This window comes from Salmo salar, chromosome 09 (genome assembly GCF_965601325.2).
Source record: "Salmo salar chromosome 09, fSalSal1, whole genome shotgun sequence".
Lineage (NCBI taxonomy): Eukaryota > Metazoa > Chordata > Actinopteri > Salmoniformes > Salmonidae > Salmo > Salmo salar.
Genome location: NC_138299.1, coordinates 127327404 through 127349719, shown reverse-complemented (window position 1 = coordinate 127349719; position 22316 = coordinate 127327404). Strand labels below are relative to the sequence as shown.

At 44.7% G+C, this 22316-nt stretch overlaps 1 protein-coding gene across 2 annotated transcripts; it reads left to right on the top strand.

Moving 5' to 3' along the window:
• Positions 1-5096: 5096 nt before the first annotated feature.
• On the top strand, positions 5097-22316 carry LOC106612595 (uncharacterized). 2 transcript variants are annotated; one of them, XM_082956235.1, is made up of 15 exons: positions 5097-5202; positions 5750-5807; positions 6175-6279; positions 8880-9041; positions 10274-11218; positions 11513-11596; positions 11716-11883; positions 12119-12303; positions 13180-13244; positions 14309-14429; positions 14510-14654; positions 14784-15321; positions 15541-16026; positions 16746-16970; positions 20491-22316. In XM_082956235.1, the coding sequence occupies exons 2-15, from the start codon at positions 5805-5807 to the stop codon at positions 20493-20495; spliced, it is 3237 nt and encodes a 1078-aa protein (XP_082812361.1). In that variant the 5' UTR covers positions 5097-5202; positions 5750-5804; the 3' UTR covers positions 20496-22316. The 2 variants fall into 2 exon arrangements, with proteins under 2 accessions (XP_082812361.1, XP_082812362.1); XM_082956236.1 differs by having other exon boundaries at positions 5728-5807.

Here is a 22316-nt window from a genome sequence, read left to right as displayed (position 1 = left end):
TTAGAGTGTCTAGTTTGAGAAACAGATGCCTCACAAGTCCTCAACTGGCAGCTTCATTAAATAGAATCCGCAAAACACCAGTCTCAACGTCAACAGTGGAGAGGCGACTCCGGGATGCTGGCCTTCTAGAAAGAGTTGCAAAGAAAAAGCCATATCTTAGACTGGCTAATAAAAAGAAAAGATTAAGATGGTCAAAAGAACACAGATACCGGACAGAGGAACACTGCCTAGAAGGCCAGCATCCCGGAGTTGCCTCTTCACTGTTGACTTTGAGACTGGTGTTTTGCACGTTGTTTGATATATGGAACACTAAGATAAATAGTTATCTGTGTTGTATACAGTAATAACTACAGCCATATAATGTTTATATATGTTTGTCATGTATAGTTTCAGACTCTGCTATAGATACACAGTATGTACAGTCTTAGCCTCCACTCTATGGAGACCAATGACTGTAGACAGAACTCACGGGAAAGCCTGTTTATCACGCGCTATCTCTTACACAATAGTGTAGACCACGGCTGCTACGGTACCCCATGGTAGGGGTGCTACCTGCTGATGGTTTGCTCAGGTCTCAGGTCTGTCTCTCAGCACCCTGCCATTACCTTGTTTGTGGAGGCAGCTGTTTGCCCAGTGCCACCTCAGTGGGCCCAACTATGCCTGTTTGGCAGCCAATTAAGGCAGCAACAATGAAAAGTAATTTGTGAAATTGAGGTGGGGGGGAGGGGAGGAGGGTTCTGCAGTCTCCCATCTGAGTTGAAAAAAATAGGAGGGGGGGGGGGGGTGGATAATGGATGATGTCATTGTGGCAACCCAAACATTGGCTCGTCTTACAATGTGTTAGGAGACGTGCTGTGGCCTTCTGTTTTGGTTACTACTACCAGACTGATACAAATACACACACACACACACACACACACACACACACACACACACACACACACACACACACACCTCACAAGGCTGGCAGACTTGATCAGGTTGAGGTATTCAAGTAGGCTGCCCCCCAACACCCTCCTACCCACCGGAGAAAGGGACCTCTTCTCAGCACCTGTAACACCTACAATAATAATATTACATGGGATTTAAATAGCGCTTTTCAGAGACCCAAAGACGCATAAAGACACCTTTTACCTCTGGCCCTCCTACAGAGTTTTGACTAGATGGTATACAGTTTATGTCAGAATTGACATTTCGTTGCAGAATTTGTGCAGCAGGTTAGGATAATTAAAGTTGCAGGTTAGGATCATTTGTTTTAAGGTTAGGTTTGTCCCACAGGTGTTTGTGGGTGATTGTTCTTTGTGAGGTTTATGTTCCTCCAGCGTCACAGTTGGTTGTTTTTGTATTTACTTAAAGTGTTAATTGTTGCATTCAGTTTCACTGATTGAAGTAAAACATGTGGAACTACGAAAACGCTGCATCTTGGTCTGCTCTTTCAAACAGCCGTGACAACGCCTATGTAGATATTCCATTAAAAATCTGCCGTTTCCAACTACAATAGTCATTTACAACATTACAATGTCTACACTGTATTTCTGATCAATTTGATGTTATTTTAATGGACAGAAATGTGCTTTTCTTTCAAAAACAAGTGACCCCAAACTTTTGAACGGTAGTGTATATATATTGGAAACTTCATGGAAGGTTAGTTCCACTCTGGAACACATCTTCCATGTCATTCATTATTTTCCATAGAACTCATAGCCCCTCGTTGATTATCTCTTACATATTGTGTGTACGAAATGTATAGCCTATGTTTTGGTTTTACAGATGCATAAACCACCTTAACAAATGAAACATGTAGGCTAACAGAAAGATCGACAGGACCAATGACATCCTCTCTCATCCCAAATGAATGGTGCATATGGCAGTCTCTGCAGTAAATTCAGCAAAGTCTTATCATATTGGATAAGGTTGAAGAAACCTTTGCCCCCTTGACAGCAAACACCAAATTCAGTTAGGCCCTATCAGAAACAAAACAGCTAAATGGATTGTGAAATTCTGTGTGAATTCAGTACAGCTCATGATTATCAATTATACAAATATATATTTTCTCTCTTTAAAATGTGATATATCGTGGCAAAATTACCAGGTGCTCTTCTAGTGTTGCACCCCTCCTCTATACTGTATCTCTGAATCCATCTCATGTATGTCACAAAAAACATTGACTGTGACTTTTTTATGACTGTTTGTGAAGGCCAACCCAGACATGACTTTATGTTGAGGTCACAGGGCCTGTTGCATTGTAGGATAATTCATGAAATATGTGAAGAGATGCTCCTGTTTGAACAGGGCTTTAGTGATAAAGAGGTGTGATGCTTCAGGAACAACCATTACCTCATCATCATCACCCAGGGCTGGCTGGACAGATGGATCATGGCTGAGGGGTGTCAGCTGTTCCCATCGTACCCTCATCTGACTCCTTTTAGTCCTACAATGCCTTGTTATCATAAGGCTGTGGAACACAATGTGAAGGAATGTGCATTTTCAGCAATCCACGAGATCCACACACTGCTTTCCCATGCGCTAGCGAGGCTGAAACCCAGGATTAGCAATAGAAACTAAATTAAAATGGCATCTTGGATACTCCTCATCAGCAGCCCAGCAATGCAAACCAGTGCACTTTTTCCTCCCTCTGTAGACTCATGGGTTCCCATATGGGCTCTCAGGGGTCCGTTGTTTGCCTGTCAAAACAATTAGGTCATCACCAGGTCTCTGTTGGGTTGCTCTGTTTACAGATCTCAGAGAGGTGGTGGCCATTGCACAGCATTAATAGGACACCTTTTCGCTCAGTGACAGGTCCAGGGTCTTGGACCGTGGGTGGAAAAACAATAGTACGGTCTGTAACAGAATTCGACCACACGTCATTGTCTGTGTCAACAGATCGGTCAATACAAACCTGTAACTGATTCCTCTCCTCTTCACTCTCTTGAAGTGTTGATGCAGTGATACCAGGATCAAGTTGCATGGTGGCCTTATAAAATGATTGATACACAAATCTTGCATGCATTGTTTGTTTTGCTTAACAATGGGATTGTGTGTATGTGCCACGCAGGGCTCACAAAACTCAAATTCATAGTGGATTAAATGATCAACTCACTTTTGTTTTACACTGACTTTGATGATAGCTACTTTATTGAGGATAAATGTACTTACTATGACAGATATGTGGTTGTCCCATCTAGCTGTTTTAAGATGAATGCACTTACTGGAAATTTCTCTGGATAAGAGCGTCTGCTAAATGACTAAAATGTAAATGAAATATAGGCCTACATCCTGGTGTTCAATACATCAGTGCATGAGCCATGGAGAGTAAGATAGTTCATTTATTGTTATTTAGGGTTTTACCTCATCGGTTTCTTTGTAGGCTACACTTTCTTGACAATTCCTTGTAGGCTACACTTTCTTGACACAACTCTCTGACTAACCTGTTGCACCTTTATCATCCTTTCTGCCATAGAAAATACGAGAGACGTCATTCCCAAGGGGGCACAGGGGCACGTGCCCCCTCAGATTTGTCCTGTAATACTACTAGCCACATAGCAATTTTATGAAGTTGGCTTTAGCTAGCCCAGATAGGTTCCCAATGTCACAACCTTCATAACTAGCTACCAAGAAGTCATTTCAGGCTATCAATCAAGTTAGAGTAGCTAGTTTGTCTATTTTAGCTGGCATGCCTGCTGACAAGGTTGATAGATTTTAGTAAAGCAAGCAATAACTAAATATACTGAATAAGACTAACATTACTTTCAATCTTTTACACAGATTTTAGAAGAAATGCAGAGAAGCATATGTAGTTTCTTTAAAAAAAAATACAACTTTGAAGAACCTTTTGGGTTCCATGTAGAACCCTTTCTACAGAGGGTTCTACGTGGAGCTCAAAACGGTTCTACCTGGAACTGAACCAAAAAGGGTTCTCCTATGGGGACAGCCGAATAACCCTTTTGGAACCCTTTTTTTTTATTTGCAGGAGAAAGCTGTTTCACGTGTTTGAAAAAGTCTCCAATTTATGGACTGGGCATAGCACCCCTCCGGACCTGCCACCAGCCATCTTCCTGTACTTTGTGCCCCCTCAGATTTTGTTTCAGGTGTTTCAAAAATACAACAGTCTCCAATTTATGGGCACAGCACCTTTCCAGACCAGCCTCCAGGCATCCTCACATACTTTGTGCCCCTTCAGATTTAAGGGGTGCATGACACCCCTGGAAAAGACTTCATAAAGAATCTGCTGAATGCACCACGTGATGATTGGTAATCTCGAATTATGCGTCCCTACAACAGAGAGTGCTTGCGAGAGAGCGATACCATATCTGTCACGGATTGTTTTCCTTTGATAAATCTCTTCTGCCCGGAAACAGCGTAGGGGCAGCAGTGGCAGGGCATGAGCGATTGGTTGGTACTGTGCGTGGCAATGAAGCTGTTGAGAGGATGTCAGTAACGCAATGAAGTGTTTGTGTCACTCGCTTTTAACATCATCCGTTTTCCATTTGTCTGCCTGCCTATTCAGGGGATAGTGACACATGCACCTATTTTTAAACTTTATAAGGAAGGACCAATTGTTTTAATTGTCCAAATTGTTTCAGTTGTTATAAACCTACACATTATTGTTATTTTAAAATGTTATATTCCCATTTCACCACAATTACATATTTTGTTTCCATAATTAATATTTGGCAACATGTGGCCAGAAGATCTCATATGTTCATAGGATCTATTTGATATGTTATATTGCCCTGTCCCTGACCCAGTTACGTAGCTTAATTATAAGGCCACTGACTCTAATAACCGAACCCTTTTAATAACCATAATAACTGATAGATGTAGACTACCAGACTAGACAATGCAGGATTATTGATGTATTTTTTTTTGGAAGACATTGTCGCCCCCTTGTGGATTTGGCAGATGCAGGCAAACTATATGCATTTTCACTCATGTAAATCATTATCAAACATAAACTGCTATCCGTTCATTTATTTCCAAGATATATAGGCTATTTATCTGTTAACATAGCCCACATTGTGGAGGGAGGTTTGAAATAGCATGCTATGCTTACTGTCTCTTTAAAAACTGTGAAGGTTCCAAATTTGGCAGGAAGTTGAATTTGTATTACAGGAAATGAATATGGGGACACATTGTCGTGGAGCTGGATCTGATACATTGTATTGATCACACTGTCGGTAAACACAACTCGCTTTGATAAAGGTAATCTAGTTCGACTGTATTGTGATACTTTATATCTTTACGCCAACCTCATAAACAATGTTGCATATTTTTAATCCAGTTACTTCCGACAGGGGGCTTCAACTCCTTATTGATAGCGTTGACATGGCCCGGTGTGGTGTGCATACCTCACATGTGTCTAAAGAAAACTATTAAAACCAAGGTTACTTGTTTAATTTGTAAAGAGAGGCTAATGTGTAAGGTATTTGCTATAACATGTGGTTTGCGTGTCATTTTAAGCCCCTTTCTAGGTTATGTGCACTCACTAATACGCTTAAGAAGGCTTTCTCACAGAACGCAGCTTGGACTCATGAAGGATTTATGGATTCACGTAGGCTACAACACCTTCGCTTTGTGTAATTATTGGCTACTAATAGTCTTTAAGTGGCCAATTCCATTCTGGTAGTCCGTTCACGCTGTACATACGGCTGTTTCACATTTGCACCCCCCTTCTATGCACCGCAGTGGTTATTGTGTAACCAACCCTCCAGGCTGCATTTCTCACAGACCTTTTTTAAACCCACATCAGCTGGAAGAGGCAGGATTTCAGCCCACCACCTGCGCATCAGGACGGGCTAGAGGCCATGGTGAGCTTCTGAAATGCAATTATATATTATGTGTTGTAATTTTGCAGATTGACTAGTTTAGGCTGGTATATTATTGTAGTCTTAATTCAAACATTGCATAATCATACATACTAGCTTCTCTGAGAATATGTGATAATGCAAACCAAACCTTAATGGGAATCAAATGTGCTGATACTACTATCAGCTGGTTAACTATGACATGCAATACTAAAGCAATTGTACGTGAGAGGGCGTGCCAAACAACTGTTTTAGCACGGCTGTGCTGCGGTCCGCCGAGTACCGTAGATCAACACAAATCACTGTGCTTGTTTTGACCGACCCGTTGTAGAATCTTATTCTAAATATATATACACATTACATTTCTCAGTCTACAGTGGTGGATCTCAAGACAAAGGAGGAGAAGGATGCAGAGCTTGACAGACGGATCGAGGCTCTGCGCAAGAAGAATGAAGCTCTGGTCCGGAGGTACCAGGTGAGCTCCCACAGGATCAGAGATGTAGTCTGTTGTAGCAGCAGCATTATCTGTGTGGCATAGTTGGTAGAGCATGGCACTTGCGATGTCAGGATCATGGGTTCGATTCCCATTGTGGCCAGCCATTCGAAAATGTATGTACGCACTATAACTTGCTTCAGATAAGTGTCTGCTAAATAATATATCCTATTGTATTAGCTTATATCAAACAGCTACAGTACCAGTCAAAAGTTTGGACACACCTACTCATTCAAAGGTTTGTCTACTATTTTCTACATTGTAGAATAATAGTGAAGACATTAAAACTATGGAATCATGTAGTAACCAAAAAGGTGTTCAACATAAACAATTCTTTAAAGTAGCCACCCTTTGCCTTGATGACAGCTTTGGTCTTCCCTGTGGCTCAGTTGGTAGAGCATGGTGTTTGCAATGCCAGGGTTGTGGGTTCGATTCCCACGGGGGGCCAGGACAAAAATAAATAAAAAAATGCATGAAATGTATGCATTCACTACTATAAGTCGCTCTGGATAAGAGCGTCTGCTAAATGACTAAAATGTAAATGTAATGCACACTCTTGGCATTATCTCAACCAGCTTCATGAGGTAGTCACCTGGAATGCATTTCAATTAACAGGTGTGCCTTGTTAAAAGTTCATTTGTGGAATTTCTTTCCTTAATGCGTTTGAGCCAATCTGTTGTGTTGTGAGAAGGTAGGGGTTATACAGAAGATAGCCCTGTTTGGTAAAAGACCAAGTCCATATTATGACAAGAAGAGCTCAAATAAGCAAAGAGAAATGACAGTCCATCATTACATTAAGACATGAAGGTCAGTCAAAAGGTCGCAAAAACCATCAAGCGCTATGATGAAACTGGCTCTCATGACGACCGCCACAGGAAAGGAAGACCCAGAGTTACCTCTGCTGTAGAGGATAAGTTCATTAGAGTTACCAGCCTCAGAAATTGCAGCCCAAATAAATGCTTCACAGAGTTCAAGTAACAGACACATCTCAACATCAACTGTTCAGAGGAGGCTATGTGAGGTCGAATTGCTGCAAAGAAACCACTACTAAAAGACAGCAATAATAAGAAGAGATGCCTCTGGCCAAGAAACATGAGCAATGGACATTAGATAGGTGGAAATCTGTCCTTTGGTCTGATGAGTCCAAATTTGAGATTTTTGGTTCCAACCGCAGTGTCTTTGTGAGACGCAGAGTAGGTGAACGGATCTCCGCATGTGTGGTTCCCACCGTGAAGCATGGAGGAGGATGTGTGATGGTGTAGGGGGGCTTTACTGGTGACACAGTCTGTGATTTATTTAGAATTCAAGGCACACATCACCAGCATGGCTACCACAGCATTCTGCAGTGATACACCATCCCATCTGGTTTGGGCTTAGTGGGACTATCATTTGTTTTTCAACAGGACAATGACTCAACACCTCCAGGCTGTGTAAGGGCTATTTGACCAAGAAGGAGAGTGATGGAGTGCTGCATCAGATGACCTGGCCTCCACAATCACCTGACCTCAACCCAATTGAGATGGTTTAGAATGAGTTGGACTGCAGAGTGAAGGAAAAGCAGCCAACAGCCAACAAGTGTTCAGCATATGTAGGAACTCCTTCAAGACAGTTGGAATAGCATTCCAGGTGAAGCTGAGAGAATGCCAAGAGTGTGCAAAGCTGTCATCAAGACAAAGGGCAGTGGTGTAAAAAATACTATAAAGTACTACTTACGTAGTTTTTGGGGGTATCTGTACTTTACTATTCATATTTTTGACTGCTTTTACTTTTACTTCACTACATTCCTAAAGAAAATATTGTACTTTTTACTCCATACATTTTCCCTGACAACCAAAGTACTCATTAAATTTTGAATGCTTAGCAGGACAGGAAAATGGTTAAATTGACGCACTTATCAAGAGAACATGTGGTCATCCCTACTGTCTCTGGCCTGGCGACTCACCAAACACAAATGCATCTTTTGTAAATAATGTCTCAGTGTTGGAGTGTGCCCCTGGCAATCCATACATTTAAAAAAAACAGAAAATGATGCCGTCTGCTTTGGGTAATATTAAGAATTTTAAATAACTTTTACTTTTGATACTTAAGTATATTTAAAACCAAATGCTTTTAGACTTTTACTCAAGTAGTACTTTACTGGCAGACTTTTACTTGTACTTTCTATTAAGGTATCTATACCTTTGCTCAAGTATGACAATTGTGTACTTTTTCCGCCACTAGCAAAGGGTGGCTACTTTGAATAATATAAAATATATTTTGACTTACTTTTAGTTTTTTTGGTTACTACATGATTCCATGTGTTATTTCATAGCTTTGACATCTTCACTATTATTCTGCAATGTAGAAAATAGTAAAAATAAAGAAAAACTCTTGAATGAGTAGCTGTGTCCGAACTTTGGACTGGTACTGTAAATTGCACGACCACGTCGCAAAATAGCTTTCTGACTGTTCGGATATTCATATGGTCATTTGTCACTTTTCTGTTGAATCTCCCTGAATTCATGCTTGATTTATCAGGTTAGGGAGAGACACTGATGCTCCTTTGTGAGTCTATCATCAGCCAACCTTTGTTTTATCTGCAGGAAATAGAAGAGGACAAAAAGAAGGCGGAGCAGGAGGGGATTGCCGTGAAGACGCACCCACCTAGGAAGGGCCGCTCTCACGATGGCCCGCCAGAGGGAGACAGATGGAGGACAGAGAAGGAGAACTTCACTGTCACCGTAGACCTCTCCAAACCTGCAGGGGTGAGGCCAGGATGAGGGCTCTGTCTCCGCACATACTGTAGTACCAGACTATATCAGACCAAGCTAACTAATGACCAAATCAGTCATGTTCATTAGGCACAAAAATGAGATATGGACTAGTTACTACCTGAACCTGTCCAATAAGAACACACATTTCCCATTTGAAAACAATTTATTCAGTTTGTGCCAACTGAACAAACATGATTTAAGAAGACCAAAAACATGACAATGTGCACTCTCAAACCTTTGCTTGGAGATTACGCCCTGACCTCTGAAAGATGGCCTCTACCAGAACAAGTCTCAGACTTTAACAGGTGCCCATCTATTTGCCTGCTCACATCCAATTTCCTGTCAGTCAAACTATTCATATTCCCCTGCTGTGGCAGCTGGATGAGATTAGTGATACCTAATGGACGATGTTGAAATGAGGTTGACTTGAGGGCCATATATCTAACTGCAGCTGGGTGAAATGATGCTAGCTGAGTGGTACACCTGACACAGAACAGGAAAGTAATGACGTACACCATGAACAGAGAGATGTTTTGAAACCACTCATGGAAATTGTCTGGTTCCAACTTCATACCCCTGCTTCAGCTTGATGATTATACATCTATTGTATATTCAGATGGGTAAGTTATATAATTCCATTCTACATAGGTAGAGGTGAATGCAAATCCCTGGCTATGGTTGTCCCAAATGGCACCCTATTCCCCCATAGGCTCTGGTCAAAAGTAGTGCATTATGGGGGAATAGGGTGCCATTTGGGTAGCACCCTGTATTTCTACCTGAAGTGGATGCTCTCAAGCCATTGCTGCTCTTGAATGTAATTCTAGTACCTCCTGTCAGACAGTATGTTTTTTAATCAGCCTCCTGTGGACTGGAGAGACAGGCTGGAGTGCATTTTAATCAAAGCCTGTTAAGTTTTTTTCGGGTCTCAGATGGCCCCTACAGCTGTGATCCACCCCACTCTTCACACTAAAGGTCACTCATTCAGACAAGAAGGGACTTGTTGAGGGTGCTGTGGTATTTCCCTAAATGGGTTATGATATGGATATGTTTTAGAGTTAAAAGTTCCGACACCTTTTATTATATCTTTGACCTTTTTTTTCCAGAGACATCTGTTGTGTGTCTGGGAATTTGGAGTGACAACATAGCACTGTATGTATGCAAGGGTTATTCCGGTCTTTTAGTGGGTGAAGCGGGTCTAATCATAACATGTGTTCTCCCTGCAGGAGAAACGGGTGATCAATGACTGGAAACAAGGGCCAAATCGAGGCAGGCGGGACTCTGAAGAGGGAGACGGCCCCAGAGCCCAAGGTGAAAGCCCTCCGCGGAGGTCCGGGCGGCTCAGCAGGGGTGGACAGAGAGGAGGAGGACCACGGCAGGAGAGGAGAGAGCAACGCCCTGACAGACCCCTAGCAGACCCACGCCAGGCCCATGACAGACCTCCACGAGAGGACAGACCTCCACGAGAGGACAGACCTCCACGAGAGGACAGGGGTCCACGAGAGGACAGACCTCCACGAGAGGACAGGGGTCCACGAGAGGACAGACCTCCACGAGAGGACAGGGGTCCACGAGAGGAGAGACCACCACGAGAGGACAGGGGTCCACGAGAGGAGAGACCACCACGAGAGGACAGGGGTCCACGAGAGGACAGGGGTCCACGAGAGGACAGGGGTCCACGAGAGGACAGGGGTCCACGAGAGGACAGACCTCCACGAGAGGACAGGGGTCCACGAGAGGACAGACCTCCACGAGAGGACAGGGGTCCACGAGAGGACAGGGGTCCACGAGAGGACAGACCTCCACGAGAGGACAGGGGTCCACGAGAGGACAGGGGTCCACGAGAGGAGAGACCACCACGAGAGGACAGGGGTCCACGAGAGGAGAGACCACCACGAGAGGACAGGGGTCCACGAGAGGAGAGACCACCACGAGAGGACAGGGGTCCTCGAGAGGAGAGACCACCACGAGAGGACAGGGGTCCGCGAGAGGACAGGGGTCCACGAGAGGAGAGACCACCACGAGAGGAGAGGGGTCCAGTCATGGAGGGGCCAGGAGAGGGCCCCGGCCGCAGTGAACGTGCTCCACGCGGAGGACGGAGAGGAAGAGGAGGCCGAGGAGGACGAGAAAGAGAAGAAGGAGGACCACAGGGTGGTGACAGGAAGTCTAAGGTCTGTGAGCAAAATCATATCAGCTAATAACTAGCGAAGCAATGTTGCTGAAGATGTGCCAGGTTGAGGTTTACCAGGGGTATAGTCTCCATAATGATGGTTGTACTGTATATCTTGGTGATGATGATGTTGGTTACTTTGCAATGACATGAGTAATGGGAAGATGACTACATACTATAGTAATTGAAGAAAAAGACTGAACAAGATTTAGAAGGAAGATATAGGTGTGAAATTTAGCGAATTGGAACGGCATACTTCTCTTTATTCTTTCTAAAATATTGTGCCTCTCTGTAGGAGTGGGAGGAGAAAAGGAGGCAGAACATTGAGAAGATGAACGAGGAGATGGAGAAGATTGCCGAGTATGAAAGAGGTCAAAGGGTATGTACAGGAAGCCATTTTGTAAAAATCGGATTACAATCAGATTATTTGATGACAGTTTAGCGTTGAAGACCTGAAATAGATGGTGTAAGGGTGCTGTCTTTGGAATCCTTCTGCAGCCTGCCGAGGGAGACAAGCCCATCCGTAACTTCCTGGATGACCCGCGGCGCTCCGGCCCAGTCCCGGACATGGACCGCAAGGAGGGCAGCCGCCGACACGTCCGAAACTGGGGCGGAGTAGACTTTGACAACGTGAAGACGGGATCTGAGCTGGAGAAGGAGTGGACAGTGAGTGCTCTGTTCTGTTTTGTAGAAGACATGATCGGTCAAATGTTCTGTGTGGTTTGTCTTTTGTTGAAACGATTCCTTTATTCAAAATTAGAACAAAGTTTGATTTATCCGTTTATAATGTCTTTCCTTTTTCTCTGCATCGTGCTATTAATTCCCTTCTCTCTTACATCCTGCTACTTTACATTTCCTCTGTCTCTGCCCCCCCCCCCCCCCCCCCCCATCCATCCAACAGAGTCGGAGACCAGGGGGCCCTAAGGGCTCTATGGATATGACCATGTCTATGACGGGGCGGGAGCGTGCCGAGTACCTCCGCTGGAAGAAGGAGCGTGAGGAGATTGACGAGGAGCGTCTGGCCAGGCACAGGAACGCCACGGGCCAGTGGAGACGGGAATGGGACGCCCAGAAGACTGACGGCTTGTGAGTGACTGACTGGAGGAGGACCGCTAACACCACGGAGACGGCCAGGGCTTTATTCACAAAAACACCACAACAGCAGGCATTCAGTGAACCAAACCAGACAGTGTATACTGAAGCCCAAGAATGACAACACCGCTCCTAAATCTCTCATTATTACCGGATGCCACACTTGATGTTTTAGATGTTGTGTTCAGTTTACTGTACATCCTGAGATGCAGCCCAGAAAGGGAGAAACACAGGAGCAAGATGACTGGATTAGGACATATTTAAATAATATGAATCACATTCAACACATCCTCTTTCTAGCTCTTTCTTTAGTCATGAGAGCATGAGGCCATGTGAGATTAGGAGGTCCGTACAGGTGCATGTTGGGGAGGCTGGTCAGAGGCTTGGCCGTGAGCAGGGGTTGCGTTTGAGTTTATTTTTACAGGGACAGTGCACATTCATCAACGTTTCAGTAAAAGTGCCAGTTTTAGCCAGCCGACACATTTTCAACCACAAGTCCCTGGGCAGGTTATTAAGACTACAGATAAACGATGAGCTGTGAGCACATGCAGAGCAGCATAGGACAAACTACACGTGACAGACGACAGACAGACAGACAGACAGACAGCAGCGCGCGCGCGCGCGCGCGCGCGCGCGCGCGCGCGCGCGCGCGCGCGCGCGCGCGCGCCGCGCGCGCGCGCGCGCGCGCGCCTGGAAAGCGGCAACACCCAGCTAGGGAATATGTTCACAAGTCCGATTGCCCTTTAGGCATGTCTTTGTTTATTGTGAAGGTGCGATAGGTGTGGGGGTGGTGGCAGGTAGGGATTGACAGGTCCAGTGGTGATGCAGTGTGACAGGGTGAGAAGGTCTGACCCTGCGGTGCTTTCACAGGTTTAAGGAGGACCCAGCTGTGGCTGCAGAGGCCATGGTGCCAGACCAGGGAGGCAGAAGGAGAGGCAAGTCACACCCCCGCCCCCCCCAGACTCCGACGACAAGGCGTTGTTAGTTACCACTGTTCCACAATCACTGACGGACAAGGACGGCAGACTTTACTCAACCTTTTCTCCCTCTCTATCCCTAACAAACACGTTCATCCATTCACGGATAAGTGCACGCACACTAACAACACTTCAAACCTTTCCCTTAGACACGTTGATGCTTTGTCGGAGCAACACTCTCATTTGAAGAACACTTTTATCCAGGCCCCGTTAACATAGTGTATTATGTGTGTATATGGTAGATAGGGTTGTTGTGGTGGCCCTGTGTGTAGTGATGTGAGTGATGTCACTGTGTGTGTCCTCCCCACAGCCAGGGGGCGTGGCTCCCGCACGCAGCCTCGCGGCGGGGCCTCAGGTTAGCCAATGGCATGGGACTGAGTTGGTGTGTGTTCTGTGTGTCGTCCCCCCCCCCCCCCCCCCTGCATTCTGGTGTGTGTTAGGTTGAATCCCGAACGGCATCCGATTCCCAAGTAGTGCACTAAATCGGTTATAGAGGTGCTATTTGGGACTGAGTCCTATTCTAGACTGACTTCCAGACAACCATGGAATGCCGCCACTGGGGTTGATCAAGCACAACCTAGCCTGGAATACCAGTGTGTCTGTAGTCTGAATATATGCCTTGCCCCTCAGATGCTCTCCCGAGGATGGAACTAGCCTCCCTCATTGAATGCACTTGCTTTGGCTGTGTGTCCGTGTGTGTTTGTCTCACAGTTGTCGCTCAGTGGCGTCTGAGCTGCTATGTGTTGCAGTCTTTCTCCATCCCTTCCTCGAAACCCAGCAGCTCTTGTGTGTCCCCCAAATGGCACCCTATTCCCTTATTAGTGCACTACTTTTAATTAGAGCCCGGTGGGTCCTGGTCAAAAGTAGTTCACTATAAAGGGAATATGATGCCATTTCAGAGCAGCGCTGCTGTGTCAGTACTGGGGCTGCCATTAATTTGTTTTCAAGGTCTTGAAACCTGTTCTTCCACCCCAACCCCTCTAAACTGAACTCTCTTCCTCCCTCATCCTTTACTTCCGCAGACGAGGTGAAGGCGCCTCCCAAGGCGCCCACGTTCGGAGACTTCCTGGGGCAGGGTAGAGGACCCAGGGAGGGGGGCCGTGGAGAGCGGGGGAGGGGACGAGGACAGAAACAGAGCTACAGGTACAGCTCCTCTTCTAAGGCTCTGACTGCATCTGTTGTTTTGGTTCCTCTCCATTCCAATGACTGGATCTCTTTGACAGCATGCACGATAACCGCTGGGAGGCGGAGAAGGAGGAGGACTGGGAGAAAGAGAAGGATGAGGAGAAAGAGAAGGAAGACAAACCCAAGAAGGAGGAGAAGACTCAGAAGGAGGAACCGAAGACCAAAGCTCCCTCATCACAAAAGGTATGTCGTCTCCCACCACCTTACACTGGGGTCTGTGTTTTAGCACATGTATGCCTGTTTTCTTTTTGAACATGATCTCTTTCCATGATCCACATTAAGAGGTGTCTTGCCTGTTTCTTTCCCTCTTAGATGGAGGAGAAGAGTGGTGACGCAGAGGAGGATGAGGATGAGTGGGAGGATGCCAGCGACGAAGAGGACGATGATATGGACGGAGTTGATGACTCGGAGGGAGACCATGAGGGGGATGAGGAAGGGAAAGACGGACAGTCCCCGACGAAGGCACCTCGCCCAGAAACCACAGCAGTGAAGTCCGCCGCCACCTCACCTCCTCCCTCCACTCCCCCCTCCGCAGCCAGTCCTAAAGAGCAGCGCACCCAGAGGCCCAAGGTCTACATCCCTTCCCAACAGGAGGCTCAGGACTCCCCTGCTGGCCCCAAGCCCCTCAGCCCCTTCTCTCCCCTGGACGGCCACCAGCCGGTCACAGACTGGGGGGAGGAGATGGAGATGCAGTCCCCCCGGAGCAGTATGGGGGAGAACCACCTGAAACCGCCCAGCACTGAGGGAAGCGCTGCCCAGGTTAAGGTCCAAGAAGAGAACCGCACCTCCAGCCCAACCCCCAGTCCCAGCAAGCCAGCAGAGCCAGAGAAGGAGAGGGACACAGGGACAGGTACAGATATTTATATACTGGTTTAACAATTGTATTGCAAGAGCATAACGTACATTTGGTGAATGTGCTATCATTTTAATTCCGGATAAACCAGCAAAGTTGATCAGAAGAATGTGTATTTTGATGCTCAGCAGTCTGTCAGTTGTCTGTTCTGGGTTTTCTTCATCCACACTCATGCCCCCCCCCCCCCCCCCCCCTGTTGTTCTCTATAACTCACAGTTGTGGTCACTGCTGCTCCACCGGAGGAGACTCTGATCCAGGAAAAAACTCCTTCATCATCATTAGAGGTTGTCTCTACCCCCACTGACCTCCCAGAGAAAGAGGAGACCACCACCAGCCCACCAGCCCAGGAGATACCTGCTACCCCCACTGACCTCCCAGAGAAAGAGGAGACCACCACCAGTCCACCAGCCCAGGAGATACCTGCTACCCCCACTGACCTCCCAGAGAAAGAGGAGACCACCACCAGTCCACCAGCCCAGGAGATACCTGCTACCCCCACTGACCTACCAGAGAAAGAGGAGACCACCACCAGTCCACCAGCCCAGGAGATACCTGCTACCCCCACTGACCTCCCAGAGAAAGAGGAGACCACCACCAGTCCACCAGCCCAGGAGATACCTGCTACCCCCACTGACCTCCCAGAGAAAGAGGAGACCACCACCAGTCCACCAGCCCAGGAGATACCTGCTACCCCCACAGAGGGTAATTATCACACTGCAAAGCAGCTGTTTTTATCTCAATATCAAATCATTTCTGGGTAACAATGACTTACGGGGGACCAGTACGGGGGAAAAAATTATGAAATGTATGCACTCACTACTGTAAGTCGCTCTGGATAAGAGCGTCTGCTAAATGACTTAAATTTAAATGTTAGTACCTTACTAATTGTTTTCAATTAAAATGGTAAAAAAGAAACAAAAATAGCTTCTTAGCAAAGAAGAATTTCTCAAGCAAGAATTTTGCTAGGACCGTCTGAGTGGGGAGGGGAAAACTAGCTGTTATTAGTAGAAAGGTTTAGAACTTTCTTTCTTATTGGTCTATTAACTAATTGGCTTGACGTCACCAGGCAGGCCAGAACTCCATCCCACCAAAACAGACTGAAATTTCAGGTGGCCTTTTCAAACAGCTCTTACACTAAAAGGGCATTATCATCATTTTCACTATTTCACAGTATTATTCCAGCCTCCAGAATATATATAAAACACATGAATATCATGTTTTCGACTGCACTCTGCCTTTTATTGTTAAAATGGAGACTAGAAGATCCCACAGGGCTGAATTACACAGAATATAAATGCAGGCAAAGCAGCATTGTGGCTTATGGTCACCTGACATTTTATATTTCTGACCACTTTAAGGCTGTGGTAAAAATCAAATGATGTGTCTGACTCGTTCTTCCTTCCCTGTACCATCTGACCCAGATGAGGAGGAGACCCCTGCTGCCACTCTTGCCCCTGTCCTGGAGAATGACCAGAGCCTGTCTGAGCTGGCCACTGCCCCAGAGATGGCCCCAGACACCTCGGAACAGCCATCTTCAGAGATGGCCCCAGACACCTCGGAACAGCCATCTTCAGAGATGGCCCCAGACACCTCGGAACAGCCATCTTCAGAGATGGCCCCAGACACCTCGGAACAGCCATCTTCAGGTGCGGTTCATATCACTGACTTTGAGACGGTGGCTTTCTGTAAGAAGTCTCTGACTCCCGCCGAGCACTAACCACGAAACACAAACCAACGTACCTCCCTCCTTTCCTCTATCTTTCCCTCTTGTTTATTTTTCTTCGTTCGCCACTCACCTCTCTCTGTCCTCTCCATCTGTCTGTCGGAAGTTGGCTGACTGGCATGACCCCACAAACAACGTCTACTGTCACTCACTGCATCACTTTGGCCAATTTGAAGCCCTCTCTTTTCTCCAAATCCTCTGTCAAACTCCTCCGCCTTGCTGTTTCCTCCTGGGGAACTGAATGTACTAACCTCCGTCCCCTTCACTATGGCTACCACACCTCACCGTGTGAACCTCTGTCGTTTTACCCCTTCACTATGGCTACCACACCTCACTGTGTGAACCTCTGTCGTTTTACCCCTTCACTATGGCTACCACACCTCACCGTGTGAACCTCTGTCGTTTTACCCCTTCACTATGGCTACCACACCTCACTGTGTGAACCTCTGTCGTTTTACCCCTTCACTATGGCTACCACACCTCACCGTGTGAACCTCTGTCGTTTTACCCCTTCACTATGGCTACCACACCTCACCGTGTGAACCTCTGTCGTTTTACCCCTTCACTATGGCTACCACACCTCACCGTGTGAACCTCTGTCGTTTTACCCCTTCACTATGGCTACCACACCTCACCGTGTGAACCTCTGTCGTTTTACCCCTTCACTATGGCTACCACACCTCACCGTGTGAACCTCTGTCGTTTTACCCCTTCACTATGGCTACCACACCTCACTGTGTGAACCTCTGTCGTTTTACCCCTTCACTATGGCTACCACACCTCACCGTGTGAACCTCTGTCGTTTTACCCCTTCACTATGGCTACCACACCTCACTGTGTGAACCTCTGTCGTTTTACCCCTTCAACACTTTTCCTTTGGGTTCTCCTTCTCATTTCCTTGTTTTGTGGGTTAATGCATTTACTACGCATGCTGCCCACCCTGTCCCCAACCTCGAATGAGCAGAATCATATATATTTTCTGTTTTTCATGGGTTTGTTAATCGCATGACTGACATATGGATGAAGAGTGGCTTGAGAAGGATGAGAATCAAATTTGCTCTTCCGTTAATTTCTCCTCGTCATGCTGTCTGCTTCTTAAATTGATGTCTGTTTGGCTAAGACTTAACTACGCCTGAAACTGAATGATGCAAATGATGCTAACCAGAACCAGACACTCATTGGATGATAACAGAACATGTTTAAACAGTGCATTACTTAACTGAAGCCACCAAACAAATGTGTGTTTGAAAAATTTATTTTTTTAGCCTGTTTATGTATTTTGTCTCAATGTCATCAAAATGCATAATTTAGCCTTTCCCATAGTCTCCACTTTGACATCCCTAGGAAGGTTGAATACCGCGTCTCTTTAAAGCTCTTCAATGACAAACACAACGATTCCTGTGTTTCTCACTTAAAGCTAGAATACTTAGTTGCCACATCCATTGTTGGACATATAAGTTAACGATGTATACCCATTTGATTCTTGAAGAGTATAACTTAGAAATGCCTCATTAGGCACACATTCTCGACCTTCACCTCTCCTGAGTCTGTACGGGAGCAGCGATGGGACAAGACTGTAACTACCAATTTGGATATCACGAAATCGGGGAGAAAAATAGCGTAAAAAGTACACACACAAAACAATTGCCTCATGAGCTTAGTTCAACTGTCATACTCTGAGAGAACCCAAAATATAAGCTGGTTTTACTCCAATGTTTGTAAACAAACACTATAGCCTCAAAAGATGGTTAAAACGATCATCTCGATATCATGGATGGTCAGTGTCTGCATCCATAGCTCTGTCTATGAATTTGAGAGCGGTTACATTTCTCCAGGCCCATCCCTTAGCGTGATACCAAAACAGAAGCGGTGTGACCACTTTTGTTATTGTTTCAATTAAGGATTCTAGCTTTAATGTTTTCAGAAACCATTTATTGCTTTCTCATGAGCTTAGTTTAAAAAAAAAAATGTAATAGTTACATTATAAAATGTGGACCATTAGCACAGTATAAAATGCACTCTATAAATCATTTTTTAACAATGTGTAGATAATGTGCATTCATTGCACTCCCTTTGTCTCTGAGGGCAGAGTGCTAAGAATTAGCAATGACATGCCTTTTTAGAAGTGGATCATTTATTATTAATGACTCAAGTTTTTATACTCTTTAATACATCAGTAGAGTTTCTGTAACAGCCCAGATGGTATATTTAGTGATACACAGAACAAATAAATATAGCATTTCCCTGTGCATCTATAATGCACTACACTTTGACAACGCAACTTAAATGCCCCAAGAAATTGGCATTTTGAAGGTGGGATTCTATGACTAGATTTTTGACGATGTTTAGTCGTGAGTAGTAGAATGTAGAATCCGTCCCGCAACCCTTATGAGTGTTCTGTTGTAGACCGATAGCTTCAACATGGATTGTTTTTTTCCCCTTAGTTTTGGTTTTTGTAGTTTATTGCACCCATCTGACGCCATGACTTCACATATGAGGTGATTGACAGCAGTACCTCTGTATCACAACATGATACCGTTACGACTGTTTTTCTTATTGAAGCTAATGTAGTGAAAACTCCCATAGTCTGTAAAAGGCTCTTCTGAGTAGATAAATGTTTCCTTGTTGTCTGGTCCTTGTCATCATTGTTAGGTTTCTCCTTACAGCCTTTTAAGTGTTTCTGGTGGTAATCACCACAGCTAATGGCTGGGTATGCATCCCAAACAGCACCCCATTCCCTTGCTAGTGCACTACTTTTATAGGGCTCTGGTCAAAAGTAGTGCACTATAAAGGGAATAGGGTGCCATTTTGGACTAAACCTGGGTGTCTATGCTTTGGCTGAATGAAGACGCTCACTGCGCCAAATCCGATTAGTCTAATGAGGGTGGAGATCAGTGAAGTACAGGAAGAAGAGGCACAATTAAGGTTGAAAGTCTTTTATGAGGAGATTAGCCGCAGCCTGACCGACATGATGATATGGATGTAATGGAAACCCTTTAGGACTCTGAGCCTGATTGATTAAAACCGCCTCTTCGAGTTCTTTTGATGTTTTTGAGGGAGACTAATATTGGTCCATGAGAGGACTGTTACCCAATTCTGCATTGAATAGGCAATCAAATGAGCATTGCAGAAAAGGCCTGTTTGGTTGTTGGACACACTATCAATGGTGAGTAGCTTGGGTTACATTAATCTATGCATATTATATATATATCGTAGTACTATAATATCATGAATGAGTTTTACATACATTTTTGGACAATTATTGGTACTTATTTGTCTGCTGAGAGCTAATACCAGACCAGACCAGGACCATGCCCTACCATACCATGCCATGCTGTCCCATGCATGTGGTGCTGCATTAGCAGTGTTGCAAACAGCCAGACAGCAGATTAAGACAGCTTGCAGCCAGTGACCCCCACACTCCCTCTGTTCTCTATTGACAGGCTGAGAGCTGCTCTGGGAAACTGACTTTTCAGTGCTAGTGGTTCACAGATGATGGTAGGATGAGGAGGGGAGAAAATAATGACAAGAAGAAAGGAAACCGGGCCTCGCGCACCATGACTGGAGCAGCCATCACAGACATCCTGGAGGGACTTGGCCAGGCACCTCCAAACATCTCCCTCTCCTCAATAATCAGACCACGTATGTTCTGTACTGTTTGACTAGGAGCTGCAAGTTGCATAGAATAGTGATACTGCCATTCATCTGAGCCACTATGGTAAATGGCTTAGGTTTTATAGCAACCAATTAGGATGTTACTGTGATGTCAAGTCAACAAAGCCCCAACATTTTGATATATGTGTATGATTTAACAAATCAAACTATTACATTTAGCGAAGACTCACAAATATGAAATTCTCTCACCTCAATTGTTCAACCTAAGCATTTTTTTTTCAACTCCACCTCTTTTGGAAGGTCAAAGAGACTGTTATGCCCCTTCAACATGGCAAAGAATTACATATTTGGAATGCTAACAGTTGAAAGAGCATTCTCCTCCCTGAATATAGACAGCTTATTGACTACAGTTTATCCACATTTGTTTTAATAGCCCTTACTTTAAAGATTCCCAAGGTCCCCCCCCCCCCCCCCCCCCCCCCCTATCGTTGTGTCCCAAATAGCACTCTATCTCTATATAGTGCCCTACCTTTGAGTCCTATGGGCCATGGTCAATAGTAGTGCACTATAGAGGCAATAGGGTGCCATTTGCCACACAAACCCTCTCTTTGTGGAGTTTGTATGGTTAGGGTTTGGTCACCTTTATCCTTAACTCAATACTTTTTAGTTGTATTTTGTCATGAAACAAATCATATGAACAAATTTAAGCCATGGCATTGAAAAATGTATATTCTGTTTCCTGATAATCATGTAACAAAGTTGGTTTAGATTTGGGACCCCAAGAGGAGTATAGTTAAAATGATATAAGTTTATTTTTAAGTGAGATACACTGTACTTAACCAAGCACAGGCATAAAGTGACCCTGACAATGTTTGTTAATAACCATCCAAAGCTTTCCTTTTGTTTCTCATTTGCGATAGATCGCTAGTGGCCTTTCTAGTTTTAATCAAGGGGCATCAGAACATGTACCTCAACAGACCAAGATTTTGTTTCGATTTTTAAGTCTCGTTGGCTTTTTTAGCCTACTCTTGGTCATGAACTCAATCTGGCTCACCTATAATGAACACGAGCACAGATATTAAACTATGCTTTAATTGTATTTCTCAAAAAGGAATGAAGAGTTGAAATGAATTAAATGGATCAAGAACTCAAGGAAATGCAATATGTAGTTTAGTATTTTGAATTCCAACTAAACATTCCAATGTTTTGTGGGAAAAAAAGGCATCTATTTTTGTTCTTTGGATATCCTCATTCTTTTCTGTTTCTGATGACTTAGTGATTGTATTATAAGCATCAAATTTTTCTGCACTTCTATAATATCTGCGTTTGAATATAAAACTACATTATTTGGGTTTGTTTTTGGAGTGGAGTGTTTTTGGAGTGGAGTGTAACTGGCCTATCTAAACTAGCATGATCTGAAATTCTAGACTTGTTGATCTGTTGATTACCACAAATTAGTTTTTATCCCAAGATATTGACACTTTAATCAATCAAGCAGGAGATTCCATTTGATAGCTTTATCTTTAAGTATTAAATTGTGATTTGGCAGGAAACTCATTGGTTCATGCGCAACTGTCAAATGTACAACATGAAATGTGTTCTGTTTGTTTTGCTTCTTAGTTTTCATATCAAATAAATGTATGGTGGTCAGGTC